At 40.4% G+C, this 20,307-nt stretch overlaps 1 protein-coding gene across 2 annotated transcripts in view; it reads right to left on the bottom strand.

Annotated features, from left to right (window-relative positions):
- Positions 1-12,740, bottom strand: part of LRRC20 (leucine rich repeat containing 20) — a 174,897-nt gene extending 162,157 nt beyond the window's left edge. Inside the window, exons 1-2 of one of the 2 annotated variants that reach the window (XM_060768837.2) lie at positions 12,545-12,740; positions 1,153-1,273 (exon numbers count right to left, since the gene is read on the bottom strand). In XM_060768837.2, the coding sequence (XP_060624820.2) occupies positions 1,153-1,234 (82 nt within the window). In that variant the 5' untranslated portion in view covers positions 1,235-1,273; positions 12,545-12,740. Of the gene's footprint in view, positions 1-1,152; positions 1,274-12,355; positions 12,452-12,544 lie in introns of those variants that run through there. The other variant, XM_060768836.2, reaches the window with a different exon arrangement.
- Positions 12,741-20,307: the final 7,567 nt, after the last annotated feature.

The raw sequence follows: 20,307 nt of genomic DNA, 5'->3' as shown, positions 1-20,307 counted from the left end.
AAATTCGTCGTCCATGATTACCAGTCCTTTAGTCATCAAAATTCGTTGCAACGGATTAACCGAATGCTTGTTTAAACATCCATGTCTTCAATCTCTTCCGAAACACCATCAGCGTGGAGGCTGATCGTACCTCTATAGGGAGGGTGTTCCAAAGCCGAGGGGCCACCACAGAAAAGGCCGTCTCTCGTTCCAGCCAGCCGCACTTGTGAAGCCGGCGGGATAGAGAGCAGGGTCTCCCCAGAAGATCTTAGGGTCCTGGTGGGCTGATAGGCTGAGATACATTCGGATAGATAAGTTGGGCCAGAACCGTTTAGGGCTTTAAAGGCCAACGCCAGCACTTTGAATTGAGCCCGGTAGCAGATCGGCAGCCAGTGGAGCTGGTGCAGCAGAGGAGTTGTGTGCTCCCTGCGCCCCGCTCCTGTTAGTATCATGGCTGCCGCCCGTTGGACTAATTGGAGCTTCCAGGCTGTCTTCAAAGGCAACCCCACGTAGAGAGCATTGCAGTAGTCAAGGCGGGATGTAACCAGAGCGTGGACTACCGTGGCTAAGTCAGACTTCCCAAGGTACGGTCGCAGTTGGCGCACAAGTTTTAACTGTGCGAATGCTCCCCTGGTCACCGCCGAAACCTGGGGTTCCAGGCTCAGCAATGAGTCCAGGATCACACCCAAACTGCGAACCTGCGTCTTCAGGGGGAGTGCGACCCCGTCTAACACAGGCTGTAACCCTATACCCTGTTCGGCCTTGCGACTAACCAGGAGTACCTCTGTCTTGTCTGGATTCAATTTCAATTTGTTCGCCCCCATCCAGACCGTCACAGCGGCCAAGCACCGGTTCAGGACCTCGACAGCCTCCTTAGTAGCAGGTGGAAAGGAGTGACAGAGTTGAACATCATCCGCGTACAGATGACATCGCACTCTGAAACTCCGGATGATCTCGCCCAGCGGCTTCATGTAGATGTTAAACAACATGGGAGACAGTATTGAACCCTGAGGAACCCCACAAAACAGTAAAGTATGAAGTTATGAAGCAGGCTGGAGATCTAGTCCAAAATAGTGTTTCAGAGCAGGCAGCACTGTGCAAGACAGGTCAGCTCTCTGACTAAATATTGTGAAGCTTCATCAGTTTTGAGCAAAGGCAAAGTGATTAACTTACCCAGAGAATCTGCTTTGTTTTCAACAGTTTCATTCACTTTCCGAGCTACTCTTGCAACAGCTTCTCCCATCTTTTTCTCCATACAGAAATGTCCGACAACGAGAATAATTTGAGGGATGTGCTGCAGTTGAAGAAATGAAAACAAAACAAAAAGATTCATTGCACTAGTACTTTGTAAAAGGTTACTAAATGGCTTTTCAGAGAAAAAACTTACTTGGAAAAAAATGCTTAAAATTCAATATGAGCCACAAATCTAGAATAAAAGCTAAGTAGGGTTTTAATAAAGAGAGAGGTGCTTCTTTATCCTTCACAGAAACTACTTCCTCAAAATCTACACAGAGAAGAGGCAACAAGTTCTAGAAGCAGGTACACCTTGAAATATAGAATTTGGCCAGTTGATGTGGGCACACGTTCGGGGAATTATATATGCAAAGGTATTTTCCTTATTCCATTTGTAGACTATACATTGTCCAAAGTTTGCTGTTTTTCACCAACCAATATCCTAAACTTGGGAGTGGGTGAGCGAGGAAACTGCTATCCCTTCCAGGTTAAAACAGATTAAAACATTTGAAACCCAGAAGGGGCAGAATAGTTTAATACTATTTTTAATACTATGTATTAATATTTTTTAGTATTTTTAATACTATTTAATACTATTTTTAATACTATTTATTTTTTTAATACTATTTATTTTTTCTGTAGCTGTTTTGGCTCCAGTCATATCAGTATTTGCCACTCAAGTTAGAGGGCGTAAAAAATAAAACCATAAAAACAACACAAGTCAAACATACTGACAGAAACAGAGATTATAGTTTAAAAGTTCACAAGACGAAAACATCTGCTCCGGCAATTAATAAAGCTGGTGCCGTCAAGCAGTGCAAACACAATGCCATAAAGTCTTATCTCCACTTGTCCCCTGCTAACCTTAACATTCAGTGGGGCCTTCTCACCCTAAGCCAATAGTTCTCAACCTTCCTAATGCCGCGACCCCTTAATACAATTCCTCAAATTGTGGTGACCCCCAACCATAACATTATTTTCGTTGCTACTTTGTAACTGTAATTTTGCTACTGTTATGAATCGTAATGTAAATATCTGATACTGTATGCAGGATGTATTTTCAATCACTGGACCAAATTTGGAACAAATACCCAATACGACCAAATTTAAATACTGGTAGGGTTGCGGGGGGGGGGGGGATTGATTTTGTCATTTGGGAGTTGTAGTTGCTGGGATTGATAGTCAACCTCCCATCAAAGAGCATTCTGAACTCCACCAACAATGGAATTGAACCAAACTTGGCACACAAAACTCCCATGACCAACAGAAAATACTGGAAGAGTTTAGTAGGCATTGATCTTGAGTTTTGGAGTTATAATTCATCTACATCCAGAGAGCACTGTGGACTCAAACAATGATGGATCTGGTCCAAGCTTGGTACAAATATTCCATATGCCCAAATATAAACACACAAGGAGTTTGGGGGAAATAGACCATGGCATTTGGGAGTTATAGTTGCTGGGATTTACAGCTCACCTACAATCAAAGAACATTCTGAACTTTACAAACAATGGATTGAACAAAACTTGGCATACAGAACGCTCATGACCAAAAGAAAATACTGGAAGAGTTTGGTGGGCATTGACCTTGAGTTTTGTAGTTCACCTACATCCAGAGAGCACTGTGGACTCAAACAATGATGGATCTGGACCAAACTTGGCACGAATACTCAATATGCCCAAATGTAACACTGATGGAGTTTAGGGAAAATAGACCTTGACATCTGGGAGTTGTAGTTGCTGGGATTTATAGTTTACCTACAATCAAAGTGCATTCTGAACCCCACCAATTATAGAATTGGGCCAAACTTCCCACACAGCACCCTCATGACTAACTGTGTTTTCTGATGGTCTTGGTGACCCTCCTGACACCCCCTCATGACCCCCCCAGGGGTCCCAACTCCCAGGTTGAGAAACACTGCCCTAAGCAGACATGTACAGAATTAAAAGCTGAAATGATGCAATATTCTACACTGCCATATAATCCAAATTATCAAAGCAGATAACTCACATTATCTGTTTTGTACTGCATTAGATGAGCGTATAATCTAGTTCAAATCAGATAATCTAAATTTTATATGTAAAAGGGGGCTAAATAGAAATCAATACATTTATTTCATTTTGAAACATAACTGTAATAATAATAATAACATAATAATAAACTTTTATTTGTACCCCGTTATCATCTCCCAAAGGACTCGGTGAGACTTACAAGAGGCCGAGCCCAAATACAATAGTAAAAACAATAACAACAACAGCAAAATAACTCAAAAAACAAAGCAATAACATTAACAACACACAATGACGCAATTAAAATCAATGGCAGGGCCAAAAGTAGCAATTAAAATTAAAAAGTGCTGGGCGTGACCAGGTGGAGTGTTTGGAGGGGGATGGGTGTGTAACTGTATTGACATCAGTGAGTAAAAGCCTGGATCTACATTCCCCATTATCCCTGGATCGGATTCCAGATTATCTTCTTTGAGATGGATTATATGAGTCTACACTGCCAGATAATCTGGGATAAGAAGATACATCAGGGATCAGATCCTGGGATAAAGGGCAGTGTGGATTCAGACAAAGTAAGAAGCGCCTCCTAGTGATTGCTTTTGAAACATTTTCAAAACAAAGTATTATATAACTGATACATTAAAGACACACCCAACATTTCAAAACAAAGTATTATACAACTGATAAGTTAAAGACATATTCAACAGGCTTCATATCTCAACAGTCACATTATGCACCTGGCTTCTGGGATATTTTGACATCACGGCACTAGCAACAAACAGCAGAAAAGGATCTCATCTGCTCTTCATCTGGGGGATTATCACTCGTGATCCACTATTTAATGACCCTCTCCCTGATCTTGGGGTGAAGCTACACTGTAGAATTAATACTGATTGACACCACTTTAATTGTCATGGCTCAGTGCTATGGAAACATGGGAGGTGTAGTTTAAGGAGGTACCAGCACTATTTGGCAGAGAAGGCTAAAGGCCATACTAAACTTCAATGTGCATGATTCTGTAGCATTGAACTATGGCAATAAAAGTGATGTCAAACTGAATTAATTCTACAGTGTAGATGCACCCTAAATGGGTTGTACCAATAGAATCACCACTACCATTACTACTTTTTTTCTACTACTTAGGGGTTTTGAAGAAAGAAGAAAAGGTGAAAGAAAACCATACACACAAACACACACACACAAGTTAAAGGAGGAGGACACAGAAAGAGGCTCCTTGAAGACTGAGTTCATACATTCGGGCGTCCCCCGGGCAACGTTTCTCATAAACGGCTAATCTTTCCAAATCCAAACGCATTGCTTGTAAACATTTTAAATTGGAGGTGTTTTTTCCCCCTCCACATATGGATGAACACCAAAGGTCTTTATCAAGACCATTGCTAACTATTGCTGTTGCTTGTTTTTGGTCAAAAGATATTTAGCTGCCTGTACACCTTCTATTTTTATCAGTTTTTATACTAATTTATGCAATGCTTTTGATACGAAATAAATAAATAAGTTAGAGGTGGATCTTATTCCCCATCTATATTGACCATTTAATACACTTCAAAGCTACCTTCACGCTGTGGTGGAATAACAACAAACTCCCACAAAAGCATGCAAAAGAAATCCCTTAAAGAACATTGATGCTTTGTGGTTTGTGTAATCACTATTCAGGCCTCAAACTAGAAATTATCAAGATTTCCTATATAATCATTTGCAGTGAAATCACTTTCTTCAAAACCAGTTTGAAACTGCATTAAATGATCAATGTTACTAAGACTAAAAATGGATCATAAGTCAGAAAAGGATGGAAACAACTGGAAAGGACACCCTTTTCCATAGAGTTTAGAGACGTTTATCTTTTTGGAAACCCCAATTTGGCACACTGGCCTCCGTTTCATTGCCGATATGGTATACTTAATTTAAAGAATATATGGAAACCTAGTCATTATTTTAAATGTTGTTTTTATCTATTCATTTCATCAGTCACCTTACAACTATAGTGCTTTGGGTGACACAGAAAAGGAATGGGAAAATGCAATTATATCATAATGGTGAAAAAAACATAACTACAGAATCAAAGACTTTGGAACCAAAATCAAGAGGAGAAAAAAACCCTCAGTATCACATTTTTAAAAAAAAACCTGGGAGCAAAGAAACAATATGTGTTGTCGAAGGCTTTCATGGCTGGAATCACTGGGTTGCTGTGAGTTTTCCAGACTGTGTGGCAATGTTCTAGAAGCATTTTCTCCTCACGTTTCACCCACATCTATGGCAGGCATCCTCAGACCTCACAACCTCAGACCTCAGAATGTCAGGAGAGAATGCTTCTGGAACATGGCCATACAGCCAAGAAAACTCACAGCAACCCAAGGAAATCATAAATTTTGCAGAGGTACAAATAGACCACTCAGACCCCTTCTACATTGCCATATAATACAGGTTATTAAGGCAGATAATCCACATTGGATTATGTGAGTCTACACTGCCATATAATCCAGTTCAAAGCAGATATTCTGGACTGTATTTGGTTGTGCAAAAGGGGCCTCAGTGTGCTGTCTTCTGGAAACTGTAGTTTAAAAGGTAACATTTCCAAACATTTGAGACCATGGTACAAGATTTCAAGAGTTTTGAATAATAAATAGTATGTTTTCACATTACAATCCTTTCTGCAACAACTAACTTTAATGCACAGTTATCACATTATCGTTGCTACAGTTTTTTACCACAAACACAGCTCAGGTTCTATCTTTAGTTGCAATGGCAAAGTTGAAGTGCTGAACTGCTGACAGAAAACCAATCTGCCAAGCCGAGGGACTCTGCCAAAAAATAAGTAATACTAAACCTCTGAGGCTGGTGGCTCCTAGTACTGCCAATGAAAAAGATATTACACGTACATATATATATATATAAAAGCATGAAAGAATAATGGGAAAAGAAACAAGTTACAGGTGGAAATTATTTCCTCCCTGCAAAAAACTTAGGAATGGCCAAGTCTGGTTTAGCAGTCTAAATTTTGTTTTGAAGCTTTCTGAAATACGGATAAATATCCAAGAACTACAGTCACAAATATATAACTAGCTCAACATTGTAACACAATATGGCTGGAAATGTTTTGCATTCTGTTGTTGTTGTTGTTGTAGTTGTTGTTCTATCAGTACGCAAACCAAGTTTTATCAATATGACTTAGAAGTTCAATATTGATGATTTCATCAAACTTAATTTTCAGTGTGCATATTTAGGATTGTAACACTTCAATTTTCACAAGCCAAAAAGCTCGAAATTTTTCTGTGTTTCATTATTCTTCAGTGACAGAGAACACGCAAAATTCCCAAGCAGTTCATGATCAACCATCTCAAACAGCAACAAAGATATCCTATCATTTGCCCTTTTCACACTCAAGGTTACATATCTCTTAGTACTTGAAACACTGGGTCTGGACTAGACGCTTTTGAACATACTGAGTATAAAGCTTTTCTTATCTTTCATTCTTGTTCTGACATCAGTGGCTTTGTAGAGGTTCTTCCTTAAAACATTTCTCTACTTGCATGGAAATGCACCTTTCTGGGATTACACTCTATAATTCTCTGAAGATTGTAGGAATAGGTTCTGTGGGGTTTTTCGGGCTATATGGCCATGTTCTAGAGGCATTTTCTCCTGACGTTTCGCCTGCATCTATGGCAAGCATCCTCAGATGTAGTGAAGTCTGTTTGAGTTAACAAAATATATCTGTGGAATGACTGGGGTGGGGCAAAGAGCTCTTCTCTGCTGGAGCTAGGTGTGAATGTTTCAACTGACCACCTTCATTAGCATTTGAAGGCCTGGCTGAGTCTGCGGGAATCTTTTTTTGAGAGGTGTTAAGATGTGCCTGGTTGTTTCCTCCCAGACTCAGCCAGGCCTTCAAATGCTAATGAAAGTGGTCAGTTGAAACATTCACACCTAGCTCCAGCAGAGAAGAGCTCTTTGCCCCACCCCAGTCATTCCACAGATATATAAACCCATTTTCCTAACTCCAACAGACCTCACTACCTCTGAGGATGCTTGCCATAAATGCAGGCGAAACGTCAGGAGAAAATGCCTCTAGAACATGGCCATATAGCCCGAAAAAACCCCACAAGAACCTAGTGATTCCACCCGTGAAACCCTTCGACAATACATTGTAGGAATAGTTGTATGTTGGAGCACACAAAACGGAGAAGCAGAGAGAGAGAAAAAACTAGTGCAGAACTCATCATTTCAACTACACTGATCCACTAATACTTCTAAGGCTGGATCTGAACAGTTCTATATCCCAGGATCTGATCTGTTCTTATCCCAGATTATCTGGCTGTGGTGACTCAGCCCCTTCCACACAGCTGAATAAAATCCCACATTTTCTGCTTTGAATTGGAATATATCGTAGTGTCGACAGATATTGTGGGATTTTCTGTCTTGATACTCTGGGTTATGTGGCTGTGTGGAAAGACTCTCTTTAAGTCCAGTTCAAAGCAGATAACCTGGGATCAGTGTAACTCCAGCCTAAAGATGCATCTAGACCAGTGGTTCTCAACCTGTGGGTCCCCAGATGTTTTGGCCTTCAACTCCCATAAATCCTAACAGCTAGTAAACTGGCTGGGATTTCTGGGAGTTGGGGGTCAAACACCTGGGGACTCACAGGTTGAGAACCACTGATCTAGACTGTAGAGCTTTTCGGAAAGGAATGACTTTTTAGAGATCATAACCTTTTGGAAAACCAGAAATCTCCATAGCCTTTTGGAAATGTGTCCCTTTTGAAGATTAATTGGCATTTACATTATTTGAAATAATCATAACTCTTTTGTAAAGTATGATCTTCCTGAAAAGAGTTAAATACTCGTTTGAGGAATCTTCTCCTTAGAAGTAAACATCCACTAGTACAGTGGTTCTCAACCTGTGGGTCCCAGAAGTTTTGGCCTTCAACTCCCAGAAATCCTAACAGCTGGTAAACTGGCTGGGGTTTCTGGGAGTTGTAGGCCAAAATATCTGGGGACCCACAGGTTAAGAACCACTGCACTAGTATTCATGCAAGGCTAATCATAAACCTTTTGTATGATCTTCCTGAAAAGAGTGAAATACTCGCTTGAGTGAATCTTCTCCTTAGTGGTAAATATCCACCTGTATTCATGCAAGGCAATTTAGGCTTCTCAGTTGTTAGAATGATATACCTGGTCATCTCTATGAACTGTTAGGAACAAATATGTGCCAATGCACAAAATATATAGCAGATCTTCAGAAATGTTATTTCAGTTGCCCCAAAAACATCTACTCTCCCATAAAATAGATTGCTTTTAAATCATGCTCTCAAAAGGCCAAAATAAGTAGTCTCTGTTAGAAGTAACATAGTTGATTTATTTACAAACTTCACGTATTCAGCATACAGGTACATTTCTTATTGGTTGAGAGTTTAAACAGTAAGTTCTCTAAAACATTGTTTTAGTCTCTTCTCTGTTGCATACAGACTAACACTCTCTTCAGTCTAATACACTACTGAACACTGACTCAATACAGACTGACTACACACTGCAGAATACTGACACTAACTTTTAAACCAGGGGTCCTCAAACTAAGGCCCGGGGGTCGGAAGCGGCCCTCCAAGGTCATTTACCCGGCCCTCGCTCAGGTTCAACCTAAGTATGAAACTACTTGAAAGCACACAGTAACAACAATCCTATCTCATCAGCCAAAAGCAGGCCCACACTTTCCATTGAAATACAAATAAGTTTATATTTGTGAAAATTATTCTTAATTTTAATTATTGTACTGTTTTTAAATGTTTTTGCACTATAAATAAGATATGTGCACTGTGCATAGGAATTCATTCGTATTTTTTTCGAATTATAATCTGGCCCGCCAACAGTTTGAGGGACTGTGACCTGGCCCTCTGCTTAAAACGTTTGTGGACCCCTGTTTTAAACTGTACTGCTTCTGATGAAAACATTTTATCTCTGAAAGCCATCTAGGGCATTGCTTCTTATTTAAACTGTGGGTCCCAACCACAAACGGGAATCCACTTAATACTGGGGTCATTAAAATTTGGCAACAGTAAAATGCAACCTAGCCCCCTTCCAGTTGTTGTTCATTCATTCAGTCATCTCCGACTCTTCGTGACCTCATGGACCAGCCCACGCCAGAGCTCCCTGTCGGCCGTTACCACCCCCAGCTCCTTCAAGGTCAGTCCAGTCACTTCAAGGATGCCATCCATCCATCTTGCCCTTGGTCGGCCCCTCTTCCTTTTGCCTTCCACTTTCCCAAGCATCATTGTCTTCTCTAGGCTTTGCTGTCTCCTCATGATGTGGCCAAAGTACTTCAACTTTGTCTCTAGTATCCTTCCCTCCAGTGAGCAGCCGGGCTTTATTTCCTGGAGAATGGACTGGTTGGATCTTCTCGCAGTCCAAGGCACTCTCAGAACTTTCCTCCAACACCACAGCTCAAAAGCATCTATCTTCCTTCGCTCAGCCTTCCCTAAGGTCCAGCTCTCACATCCATAGGTTACTACAGGGAATACCATGGCTTTGACTAGGCGGATCTTTGCTATATCCCAGGATCTGATCCCAGGTTTTCTGCTTTAAACTGGATATCAGTCTCCGCTGCCAGATAATCTGGGATAAACAGAAAACCTGGGATCAGATACTGAGATATACGGGCTGTCTGGAAGGGCCCCTACACAAATCTGCTGACAAATCCTGCGGTGTTTACGGTACACTCTGCAGAAATTGCTTCAGATGAACATCATAAGACGAAAAAGCAGCCCATTTAGCAAGCCTTGCAAATACCGATTATCAGTATATGTCTAGTTTTTGTACCTATTTTATACAAAAACTATATAATATATATAATAAAAGCTATATTGTATTTCCTATTCTACTGCACTTTGGGGGGGAAGCCTTTTTTTTTGTTTTGTACATGTTTTTCTTAATAAAGTTTTGTAGTTAGTACTACTGGACTCTGGTGTGGTGCTGGGTGAAAAGGTGTCTTAAGGCTAGAGTGCAACAGTGAGGATTGTATACATAAAATGCAAACTTTGTTTAGAAAGTACAATATACACACCCAAATATGTAAACCTGTATGCATGTAATGTATTAGACCTTGAAGATAACATTCACTCAGACTATATATATTTTAGTCAATGTGTAAATACAAACTTGAAAAGCTCTCAAAACTGGGCTCCAGGTGCTACCTGAAAAAAAGTTTCACCCTGTAATATTTATTTTATTTATTTACGGCATTTCTACCCTGCCTTTCTCTACCCTGGCGGGGACTCAAGGCAGCTGACATATAGGCAACCATACGAAGCCATAGGATATGTACAATTATAGACTTTTAAATTAAGTTATAAAATACATTAAAACACTTGTAAAAACATATAAAACAAGAGAAGGAATGAAGGAGAGAAAGAAAGAAGAAAAGAGGGAGGGAAAGAAAAGGTAGGAAAGGAAGGGAAGAGAAGGAAGGAGAGAGAGAAAGAAAGAAGAAAAGAAAAAGAGGGAGGGGAAGAAAAGGTGGGGAAGGAAGGGAAAAGAAGGAAGGAGATAATGAAAGGAGAGGAAGGGAAAGAAAAAAGTGGGGAAGGAAGAGGAAAGAAAGAAGAGAAAGAGGGTGGGAAAGAAAAGGTGGGAAAGGAAGGGAAGAGAAGGAAGGAAGGAGAAAAAGAAAAGAAAGAGGGAGGGAAAGAAGAGGTAGGGAAGGGAAGAGAAGGAAGGAGATAATGAAACAAGAGGAAGGGAAAGAAAAGGTGGGGAAGGAAGAGAAGGAGAGAAAGAAAGAAGAGAAAGAGGAGGGAGGGAAAGAAAAGGTGGGAAAGGAAGGGAAGGGAGGAAGGAGAGAAAGAAAAAGAAAGAAAGAAAAGAAAGAGGGAGGGAGGGAAGGAAGGGAAGGAAGGAGATAATGAAAGAAGAGGAAGAGAAAGAAAGGGTGGGGAAGGAAGAGGAGAGAAAGAAAGAAGAGAAAGAGGGGGGAAAGAAAATGTGGGGAAGGAAGGGAAGAGAAGGAAGGGAGGAGAGAATGAAAGAAGAGGAAGGGAAAGAAAAGGTGGGGAAGGAAGAGAAGGAGAGAAAGAAGAGAAAGAGGGAGGAAGGGAAAGAAAAGATGAGGAAGGAAGGGAAGAGAAGGAAGGAGATAATGAAAGAAGAGGAAGACGAAGGGAAAGAAAAGGTGGGGAAGGAAGGGAAGAGAAGGAAGGAAGGAGATAATGAAAAAAGAGGAAGGGGAAGAAAAGGTGGGGAAGGAAGAGGAGAGAAAGAAAGAAGAGAAAGAGCATGGGAAAGAAAAGGTGGGGAAGGAAGGGGAGAGAGGGAAGGAAGGAGAGAAAGAAAGAAAGAACGAAAAGAAAGACGGAGGGAAAGAAGAGGTAGGGAAGGAAAGGAAGAAAAGGAAGGAGAATGAAACAAGAGGAAGGGAAAGAAAATGTGGGGAAGGAAGAGAAGGAGAGAAAGAAAGAAGAGAAAGAGGAGGGAGGGAAAGAAAAGGTGGGAAAGGAAGGGAAGGGAGGAAGGAGAGAAAGAAAAAGAAAGAAAGAAAAGAAAGAGGGAAGGACGGACGGAAAGAAGAGGGAGGGAAGGAAGGGAAGAAAGGAAGGAGATAATGAAAGAAGAGGAAGGGAAAGAAAGGGTGGGGAAGGAAGAGGAGAGAAAGAAAGAAAGAGGGAGGGGAGAAAGAAAGAAGAGGGTGGGGAAGGAAGGGAAGAGAAGGAAATAATGAAAAAAGAGGAAGGGAAAGAAAAGGTTGGGAAGGAAGAGGAGAGAAAGAAAGAAGAGAAAGAGGGAGGGAAAGAAAAGGCGAGGAAGGAAGGGGAGAGAGGGAAGGAAGGAGAGAAAGAATGAACGAAAAGAAAGAGGGAGGGAAAGAAGAGGCAGGGAAGGGAAGAGAAGGAAGGAGAGAAAGAAAAAAGAGAAAGAGGGAGGGAAGGTTTGCCACAGCAACGCATGGCAGGTACAGCTAGTGTAATATAAAATATATAATTATAATATCATATTATTAGTAGTAGTAGGATTATATTGTATTGCATTCCAATATTATGAATATTATATCTATATCTATGGCAGACATCCTCAGAGGCCCTCAGGCGAAACGTCAGGAGAGAATGCTTCTAGAACTGGGCCACATCAGCCCGAAAGACCTACAACAACCCAGTTTAAGTGGGGTTCTTCCGGTCGCCTGGTGTTCTTCCGGTCCCCGCGAGGGCAGCGCCATCTCGCCGGCCTCTTCCTCCTCTTTACTGCGCATGCGTCAGTCTGGCTGGTGGGCACGCGCCTCTAGCTGAGCGCGAGCCTCCTTAGGCTTCGGGTTTGTGGCGCGCGGCGTGCTCTTACCCGGAACACAAGCGCGACGGCGGCCTTTCCTTGCTGGTCAGCCTCTGAGCCTCGGGGCGAGTCAGGCGGAGCCTCGGAGGCCTGCCCTCCTGGCCATGGCTGAAGAGCGGCAACAGCTGGCTCTCCCTTCGGTGAATTGAGACGGAGGAAACCCCGGGAAGGAGAACCAGCTTCTCCAGAGCCAATCCGTGGAGGGAAAAAGCGCCCTCTGGTGTTGCCTAGGAGACAACCCCATCTGACATGTATCTGCTACACCACGCATGGGCAAACTGCCTTGATTCTTGCAGGTCTGGGCAAACTTCAGCCCTCCTGGTGTTTTGGACTTCAACTCCCACAATTCCTAGCAGCCAGTAGGCTGGGATGTTGTAGGTTTTTTTCGGGCTATATAGCCATGTTCTAGAGCAGTGTTTCTCAACCTGGGAGTCGGGACCCCTATGGGGGTCGCAAGGGGGTGCCAGAGGGGTCACCAAAGACCATCAGAAAACATAGTATTATCTGTTGGTCATGGGGGTTCTGTGTGGAAAGTTTGGTCCAATTCTATCTGAGAGGTTCAGAATGCAATTTCATTGTGGGTGAACTATAAATCCCAACAACTACAACTCCCAAATGGCAAGGTCTATTTTCTCCAAACTCTACCAGTGTTCACATTTGGGCATATTGAGTATTTCTGCCAAGTTTGATCCAGATCCATCATTGCTTGAGTCTACAGTCTGGATATAGGTGAACAACAACTCCAAAAACTCAAGGTCAATGTCCACCAGACCTTCCCAGTATTTTCTCTTGGTCATGGGAATTCTGTGTGCCACGTTTGATTCAATTCCATCATTGGTGGAGTTCAAAAAGCTCTTTGATTGTAGGTGAACTATAAATCCCAGCAACTCCAGCACTACCAAATGACAAAATCAATCACCCTTAACCCCACCAGTATTCAATTTTGGGCGTATCAGGTATTTGTGCCAAATTAAGTCCAGTTACTGAAAATACATTCATAACAGTAGCAAAATGACAGTAATGAAGTAGCAATGAAAAGAATGTTATGTTTGGGGGTCACCACAACATGAGGACCTGTACTAAGGGGTCGCGGCATTAGGAAGGTTGAGAACTACTGTTCTAGAGGCATTCTCTCCTGACGTTTTGCCTGCATCTATGGCAAGCATCCTCAGAGGTAGTGAGGTCTGTTGGAACTAGGAAAAGGGTTTATATATCTGTGGAATGACCTGAGTGGGACAAAGAAATCTTGTCTGTTGGAGCTAGATGTGAATGTTTCAACTGACCACCTTGATTAGCATTTGATGGCTGTTCCTGGGGCAGTCTTTTGCTGAGAGGTGATTAGATGTCCCTGATTGTACAGACCCACCAAGAAAATCCAACAAATGCTACGTTCAGCAAAGGACAAGAGGGATCCTCTCACTTCTGCAGGAGTCTACCTTATACTATAATATAAAAATGTGTTCCTGAATGAAATGCATACAACAAAAATACCACTTGTATAACATAAACAATAATATAATTCAACAACAGTATATAAACATGCTGCACTGTTAACCTCACAGCGACAACAAACAATATAGTGCAAATTTTTAGTAAAGTCGTATTTTCTTGTAAGTAGCTTGTGGATCAGCCATCCACGACCGGTTTCGGCCTACCTCAGGCCTTCCTCTGGTGGACTGAAATTAATGTACAAATCAATATTTTACTCCAGTAGCATACATATAGAAAATCTGTATCATTAAATATCATGAGTTACAACACACTTAAGTACTTAGAAAGTTATACACTTGAACAAATTCTCCTCAGGGGATACAGATATTTTTGAGTCAGTGGTATCTACATCAAAGGAACGAAATGTGGCTATGAGAGTTTGAAAATTACTATGTTTAAAATGATTATATTGTAGAAATACTTAATATTCAAGTATTTTACATATTAAGAAATTAGTAAAGTCTTCACACTTGTTATTACATCAATATTTGTTGAACATATCCATTAAATACCATAAGTTACAACACATTTGAGTACTTACAAAATTATATACTTGAGAGTTTGTTCTCTTCAGGAGATACAGATTTTTTTAGCTCAGTAGTATCTACATAAAAGGAACGAAATGTGGCTATGAAAGTTTGAAAATTACTATGTTAAAAATGATTATTTTGTAGTCTACTGTATACCATGCAGCTGTGGACAAGTCTACATAAGGACCACCAAACGCAGCTTTGCCCAAACACCAATCAAGGAACATGAAAGGCACTGCAGACTACTTCAACCAGAGAAGTCAGCCATAGCAGAGCACCTGATGAACCAACCTGGACACAGCATGTTATTTGAGAACACAGAAATGCTGGACCACTCTCACAACCATCATGCCAGACTACACAGAGAAGCCATCAAAATCCACAAGCATGTGGACAATTTCAACAGAAAGGAGGAAACCATAAAAATGAACAAAATCTGGCTACCCATATTAAAAAACCTCTAAAATTACAACAGCAAAACAGAGGTGAAACATTCACACCTAGCTCCAACAGACAAGAGTTCTTTGCCCCACCCTAGTCATTCCACAGATATATAAAACCACTTTCCTAGTTCCCATAGATCTCACTACCTCTGAGGATGCTTGCCATAGATGCAGGTGAAACGTCAGGAGAGAATGCCTCTAGAACATGGCCATATATCCCGAAAAAAACTACAACAACCCAGTACTCAATAGCAGACTGGCAGCCAATGGAGCTTTAAACAGTAAAAAAAACAAAAAACAGTATTAATAGCCGTAACATCATTCCAGTCAATTCCATATTCAATTCCATGTCAAAGTGCTATCTATGTCTGTTGTCCAAAAGCCTGATCCCAGAACCACGACTTCAATTTCTTCCTAAATGACAGGAGGGACGGAGCCAATCTTACTTCAGTGGGAAGCAAGTACCACAGGTGGGGGCCACAGCCGAGAAGGCCCTGTCTCTTGTCCCTATGTACTATGATAATAATATATTGTATTTACTTTTTACTTGTAAACTGCTTTGAGTCCCCTTCAGGGTGAGAAGGGCGGCATATAAATGTCATAAATAAATAAATATTTACTTATCAGTGTGGGGAAAAAAACCAAAGTGCTTTGGTCTCCAAGCATTTCAGATACTCAACCTGTATTTTGCAGGATGGTACGGTGCATATTACTGAGAGGAAAATTGAGTGTAAAAGCATTTAGAAATGGCACTACTTATAGACCCACCTCTCACAACCAGCTCAGGATTGAACTTCATTCCTGCGAAGGGGTAGAACCAGCTTCTCAGAGGTTGCACCAAGGGCATATAGTCCTGCTTGGGCTAAGATTTCTAAAATTGGGGATATGAGGGAAGCATATGGTCTGCCTGTGCTGTAAGCAGACATTGCTTTGCATGTGTGAAGCCTTCCTGCTGATTTTCCCCTGTTAAGCTTTTGAACGGTACTGAGATCCTGCCAAAGCAACAGAGGTAGATGCAATTAACCAGAGTTAGGAGTTGTTTTATTAATGAAGGGCTAAGCTAACTTTGACAGAATATGCATAAGAGAGAGTTCAACAGCTTTATCTCATAACATCCCTTCTTTCATCCAACTGCTTTGAGGGACAGAAGCCATCTCTTTATTACAGAGCAACTCAACTTTGTAGATGCCAGATCTCATCTGATTCATGAAAGATTAAAATGCCTTTGTTCAGAGGCTGCACTTGACAATCATTTGCAAAGCAAACACACCACCGACCTATTTAGGAGTCTTCTAAAAACTTTCTAAGGACACATTACTATCTGATGGGTTCTTTGCCACTTTCCTTGGCATGAGTTGATTGGTTACAGTTTGCTCAATAATAGGGGTGTGCAATCTTTGTTTTTAAATTGTAAGTCATATGTAATTAATAGATTTTGTATATATGAACAGATATTAAGGATGCTTGCCATAGATGCAGGCAAAACGTCAGGAGAGAATGCCTCTAGGCCATGGCCATATAGCCTGAAAAAACCTACAACAACACAGATATTAAGAAACAGGGCTCCCATGCAAAAACTTCAGAATCAAAACTCACCCAATTTCATTTGAATTTTGTAATGCATGGAAGTCAGACTCATTTTTAGCACAAGCAAAATGTCAAAACTTTTTTTAAAATCCCCAAAATCAGTAGATGTGTGAATATTTCTGAAACTTGAGGGGATAATCTGTTATCTTGTGTCATTGTATAGAAAATTCAAGGAGATAGCTCTTGTAGTTTTTTTAAAAAAATCTTTGTAAAAACATTGGAAATTCCTTGAAAATCCATGGATGAGTGAAACATTCTGAAACTTGATGGGCTAACAGTGGTAAATGTGTCCTTTAATCATAGCAAGTTTTGTGCAAATAACTCTAACAATGAGGGATACAGGATTTCCCCATTGGCACAATTACTTAACGAAAAAGGAGTTAACTCATCAAAGTTACGATACGGACCCTGTCCAGTTTCGTCAACACTTTAGAAACAATTTTCCTTCACTGCCTAATTTTGCAATGAGTATTGAAACTTTTTTGCTGTTGATTGCACAGGCCTACCAAATAATAATAATAATAATAATAATAATAATAATAATAATAATAATAATAATCTGATTCCTCTCTTCGTGTTTTGAGGTAGGTTACATCAATTCATTCTACATATGTATTTTGTAGAATGAATTTCTACAAAATACATATATTAAAATACACAGAACAATTATTAAAATATAGGGGACACAAAATGCGAGTTTAAAATTCATAATTAAAACTGTCTGGGCCTATTATTTTAATTTTCTTAGCATAGCGGTAATTAGTGTCATTCTCTGGTTAATGCTTGGATGGGAGACTGTCAATGAATACAATTTACAGTTTATTTATTTACATCATTTATATACCGCCTTTCTCACCTCTGGGGGGACTCAAGGAAGAGTCCCCTCAGGGGTTTTGGCTATATTTCAGAGGAAGAAGCTGGCAAAAACCACCCTTGCCTAGGAAAACCCAATGCAATTCATGGGGTCACCATAAGTCAACAAGCAAACTGAAGACGCATGCATACAAAAGCACAATTTTCTTTCTTTCTGATACCACTTTTACAATGCCATATAATCCAGGTTATTAAAGCAGATAATCGACATCCGCTTTGTACTGGATTATATGAGTCTACACTGCCATATTATCCAGTTCAAAGCAGATAATCTGGATTTTATGTGGCAGTGTAGAAGCGGCCTAGGAAATGATGATTCCTGGCTATGTATGAAATAGAATTTCCATGGAGTAAACATAGCTATTTCTCACAACTGAGAAATTGAGAAAAGAGTTTTCAAGACAATCTATATAAATAAAAATTTCATGTTCATTTGTGGGATTAACAGAACTCGAAAACCACTGGACAAATTGACACCAAATTTGGACATAAGACAGCTAAAAGCCCAATGTATGTTCTTCACTCAAAAAAATTGATTTTGTCATTTGGGAGTTGTAGTTGCTGGGATTTATAGTTCATCTACAATCAAAGAGCATTCTGAACCCCACCAACGATGGAATTGAACCAAACTTGGCACACAGTTCTCCCATGACCAACAGAAAATACTGGAAGGGTTTGGTGGGCAGTGTCCTTTGGTATTGGAGTTGTAGTTCGCCTACATCCAGAGATCACTGTGGACTCAAACATTGATGGATCAGGACCAAACTTTACACGAATACTCAATATGCCCAAATTTGAACACTGGTGGAGTTTGGGGAAAATAGAATATTGGCATTTGGGAGTTGTAGTTGCTGGGATGTATAGTTCACCTACAATCACAGAGCATTCTGAACCCCACCAACGATAGAATTGGGCAAAACCTCCCACACCACCCCCATGAGCACCAGAGTGGCCCACAGCAATGCGTGGCAGGGGACGGCTAGTCTATATAAATAAAAATGTAATGTTCGTTTGTGGGATTAACATAACTCAAAAGCCACTGGATGAATTGACAACAAATTTGGACACACTATACCTATCAGGCCAATGAGTGACCATCACTCATAAAAACACTGAAAAACACATCAGAAGAGATATAAAAAGCCAAATAACAATAAATTATAATGCATGTTCAAAACCACATATATACACAAACACACATATATACACATATACACAAATATATATATACCTACAAACATATATACACAGATTAGGCCACAGCAACACATGGCAGGGGACAGCTAGTAATAGGTATTTAAGGTGGGCGTCACACCAGAAGCGACTTGCAGTTTCTCAAGTCACTCCTGACATGAAAAGAAAGGTGGGTGTCATCCTAGGTACTTTGTTTTGTGTCTATAGAGTGTATTTTAGAGAATAGTTGAGTATGTTCTGAGATATGATTTAATAATGTTAAGCTGGACTCTGTGTGATTCCTTTATCTATTGGTAAAATAACCTTTATAGCTGCACAAAATACATTAATCACAGACAATTTGCATTACAAATAGCAAATTTGAACATTAACAATTATCAGAATGAATAGAATGTCATTCTTGAGTCATGACTTACTGGGTTTCTCTCTCCATATTTTCTCCATTTATTCATCATATAGTTAAAGCTCTCAGAGTAGTCTGCATATTTACAAAATAAGAATCAAGTAAATAAAATTAATAGAATTCAATTTTAAAAAATGAAGACCATTTAAAAATAGCAAAGACTAAAAGGTCAAATTAAAAATGCCTCCCCCCCCCCCCACCACCACCCCCTTAATGAGTTTCTTTAACAATGCAATTGTATACCTATTTATTGAGGAATGGGACTTCTAAATCAACAGCTACAGGACTGCACTGTTTTATTCTGACTCAGTATCTTCTAAATAGCTACAAAACAAAATAATCTTAAAGTAACAAATTGAAAAGTATGCCAAAATGTCCAGGTCCATTGATGGTTTATGCCGGGACTGTGGGTTCTCAGAGAACAGCTAAACAATTTGGTATTAATTGTTTAAGAAAATTCTATGAGATCATAAAACTGGGAACTTGAAGACACACATTTTCTTTGCATCTGTCACCAAATAATCTGGATTTATCTGCGGTTGAGATTCCAAAGTGATGTATGACTTTGAATGAGCAACAAGAAGGATGATCGGTTTTGTCGTAACTTTATTTTTCTTTTTACTATGTTTTGATTTTTATTATGTTTGATCAGTGTCCTTATATGATGTTTGTCTTGATAGAAAGGTGTCACTAAACAAACCAAGTGACCCCTGCTGGATGCCCAGAGGAATGCAGACAAACCTCCAGAATCCATGACCAATCTGTCCTGGAAAAAATTATTCCCCACCGCAAAAGGGTGTCCATTCATCTTCTCCTTCATAGGTCTTGCTGATTTACTGTAAATTTAATTGTTCCATGAAAAGCCATTCTGCCTAATACACAAATCAATTTATTTGGCACACATCTCTAAATGGGCCCGTTCTTCACTTCTATATAATCCAGATTATCAAAGTAGATAATACACATATAATCCAGTTCAAATCAGATATGGATTTTTTTTATGGCAGTGTAGACAGGGCCTCACTGGATCTGCTCTGGCTTACAAATCCATTTCTATGCTTTATCACATGAACTGCAACTGAAGCTGGAGGCACACTGCCATATAATGCAGTTTGGTACTGTGTTGGACAGGGTTGCACTCCCCCAGAAGTCACAGGTCCGCAGTTTGGGTGTCCTCGTGGACTCCTCACTTACGCTTGAGGCTCAGGCATCAGCGGTGGCCAGGAGGGCCTTTGCACAATTAAGACTCAT

The sequence above is a fragment of the Anolis sagrei genome, chromosome 3 (genome assembly GCF_037176765.1).
Source record: "Anolis sagrei isolate rAnoSag1 chromosome 3, rAnoSag1.mat, whole genome shotgun sequence".
Taxonomy (NCBI): Eukaryota; Metazoa; Chordata; class Lepidosauria; order Squamata; family Dactyloidae; genus Anolis; species Anolis sagrei.
This window is presented reverse-complemented; position numbering and strand designations above follow the sequence as displayed.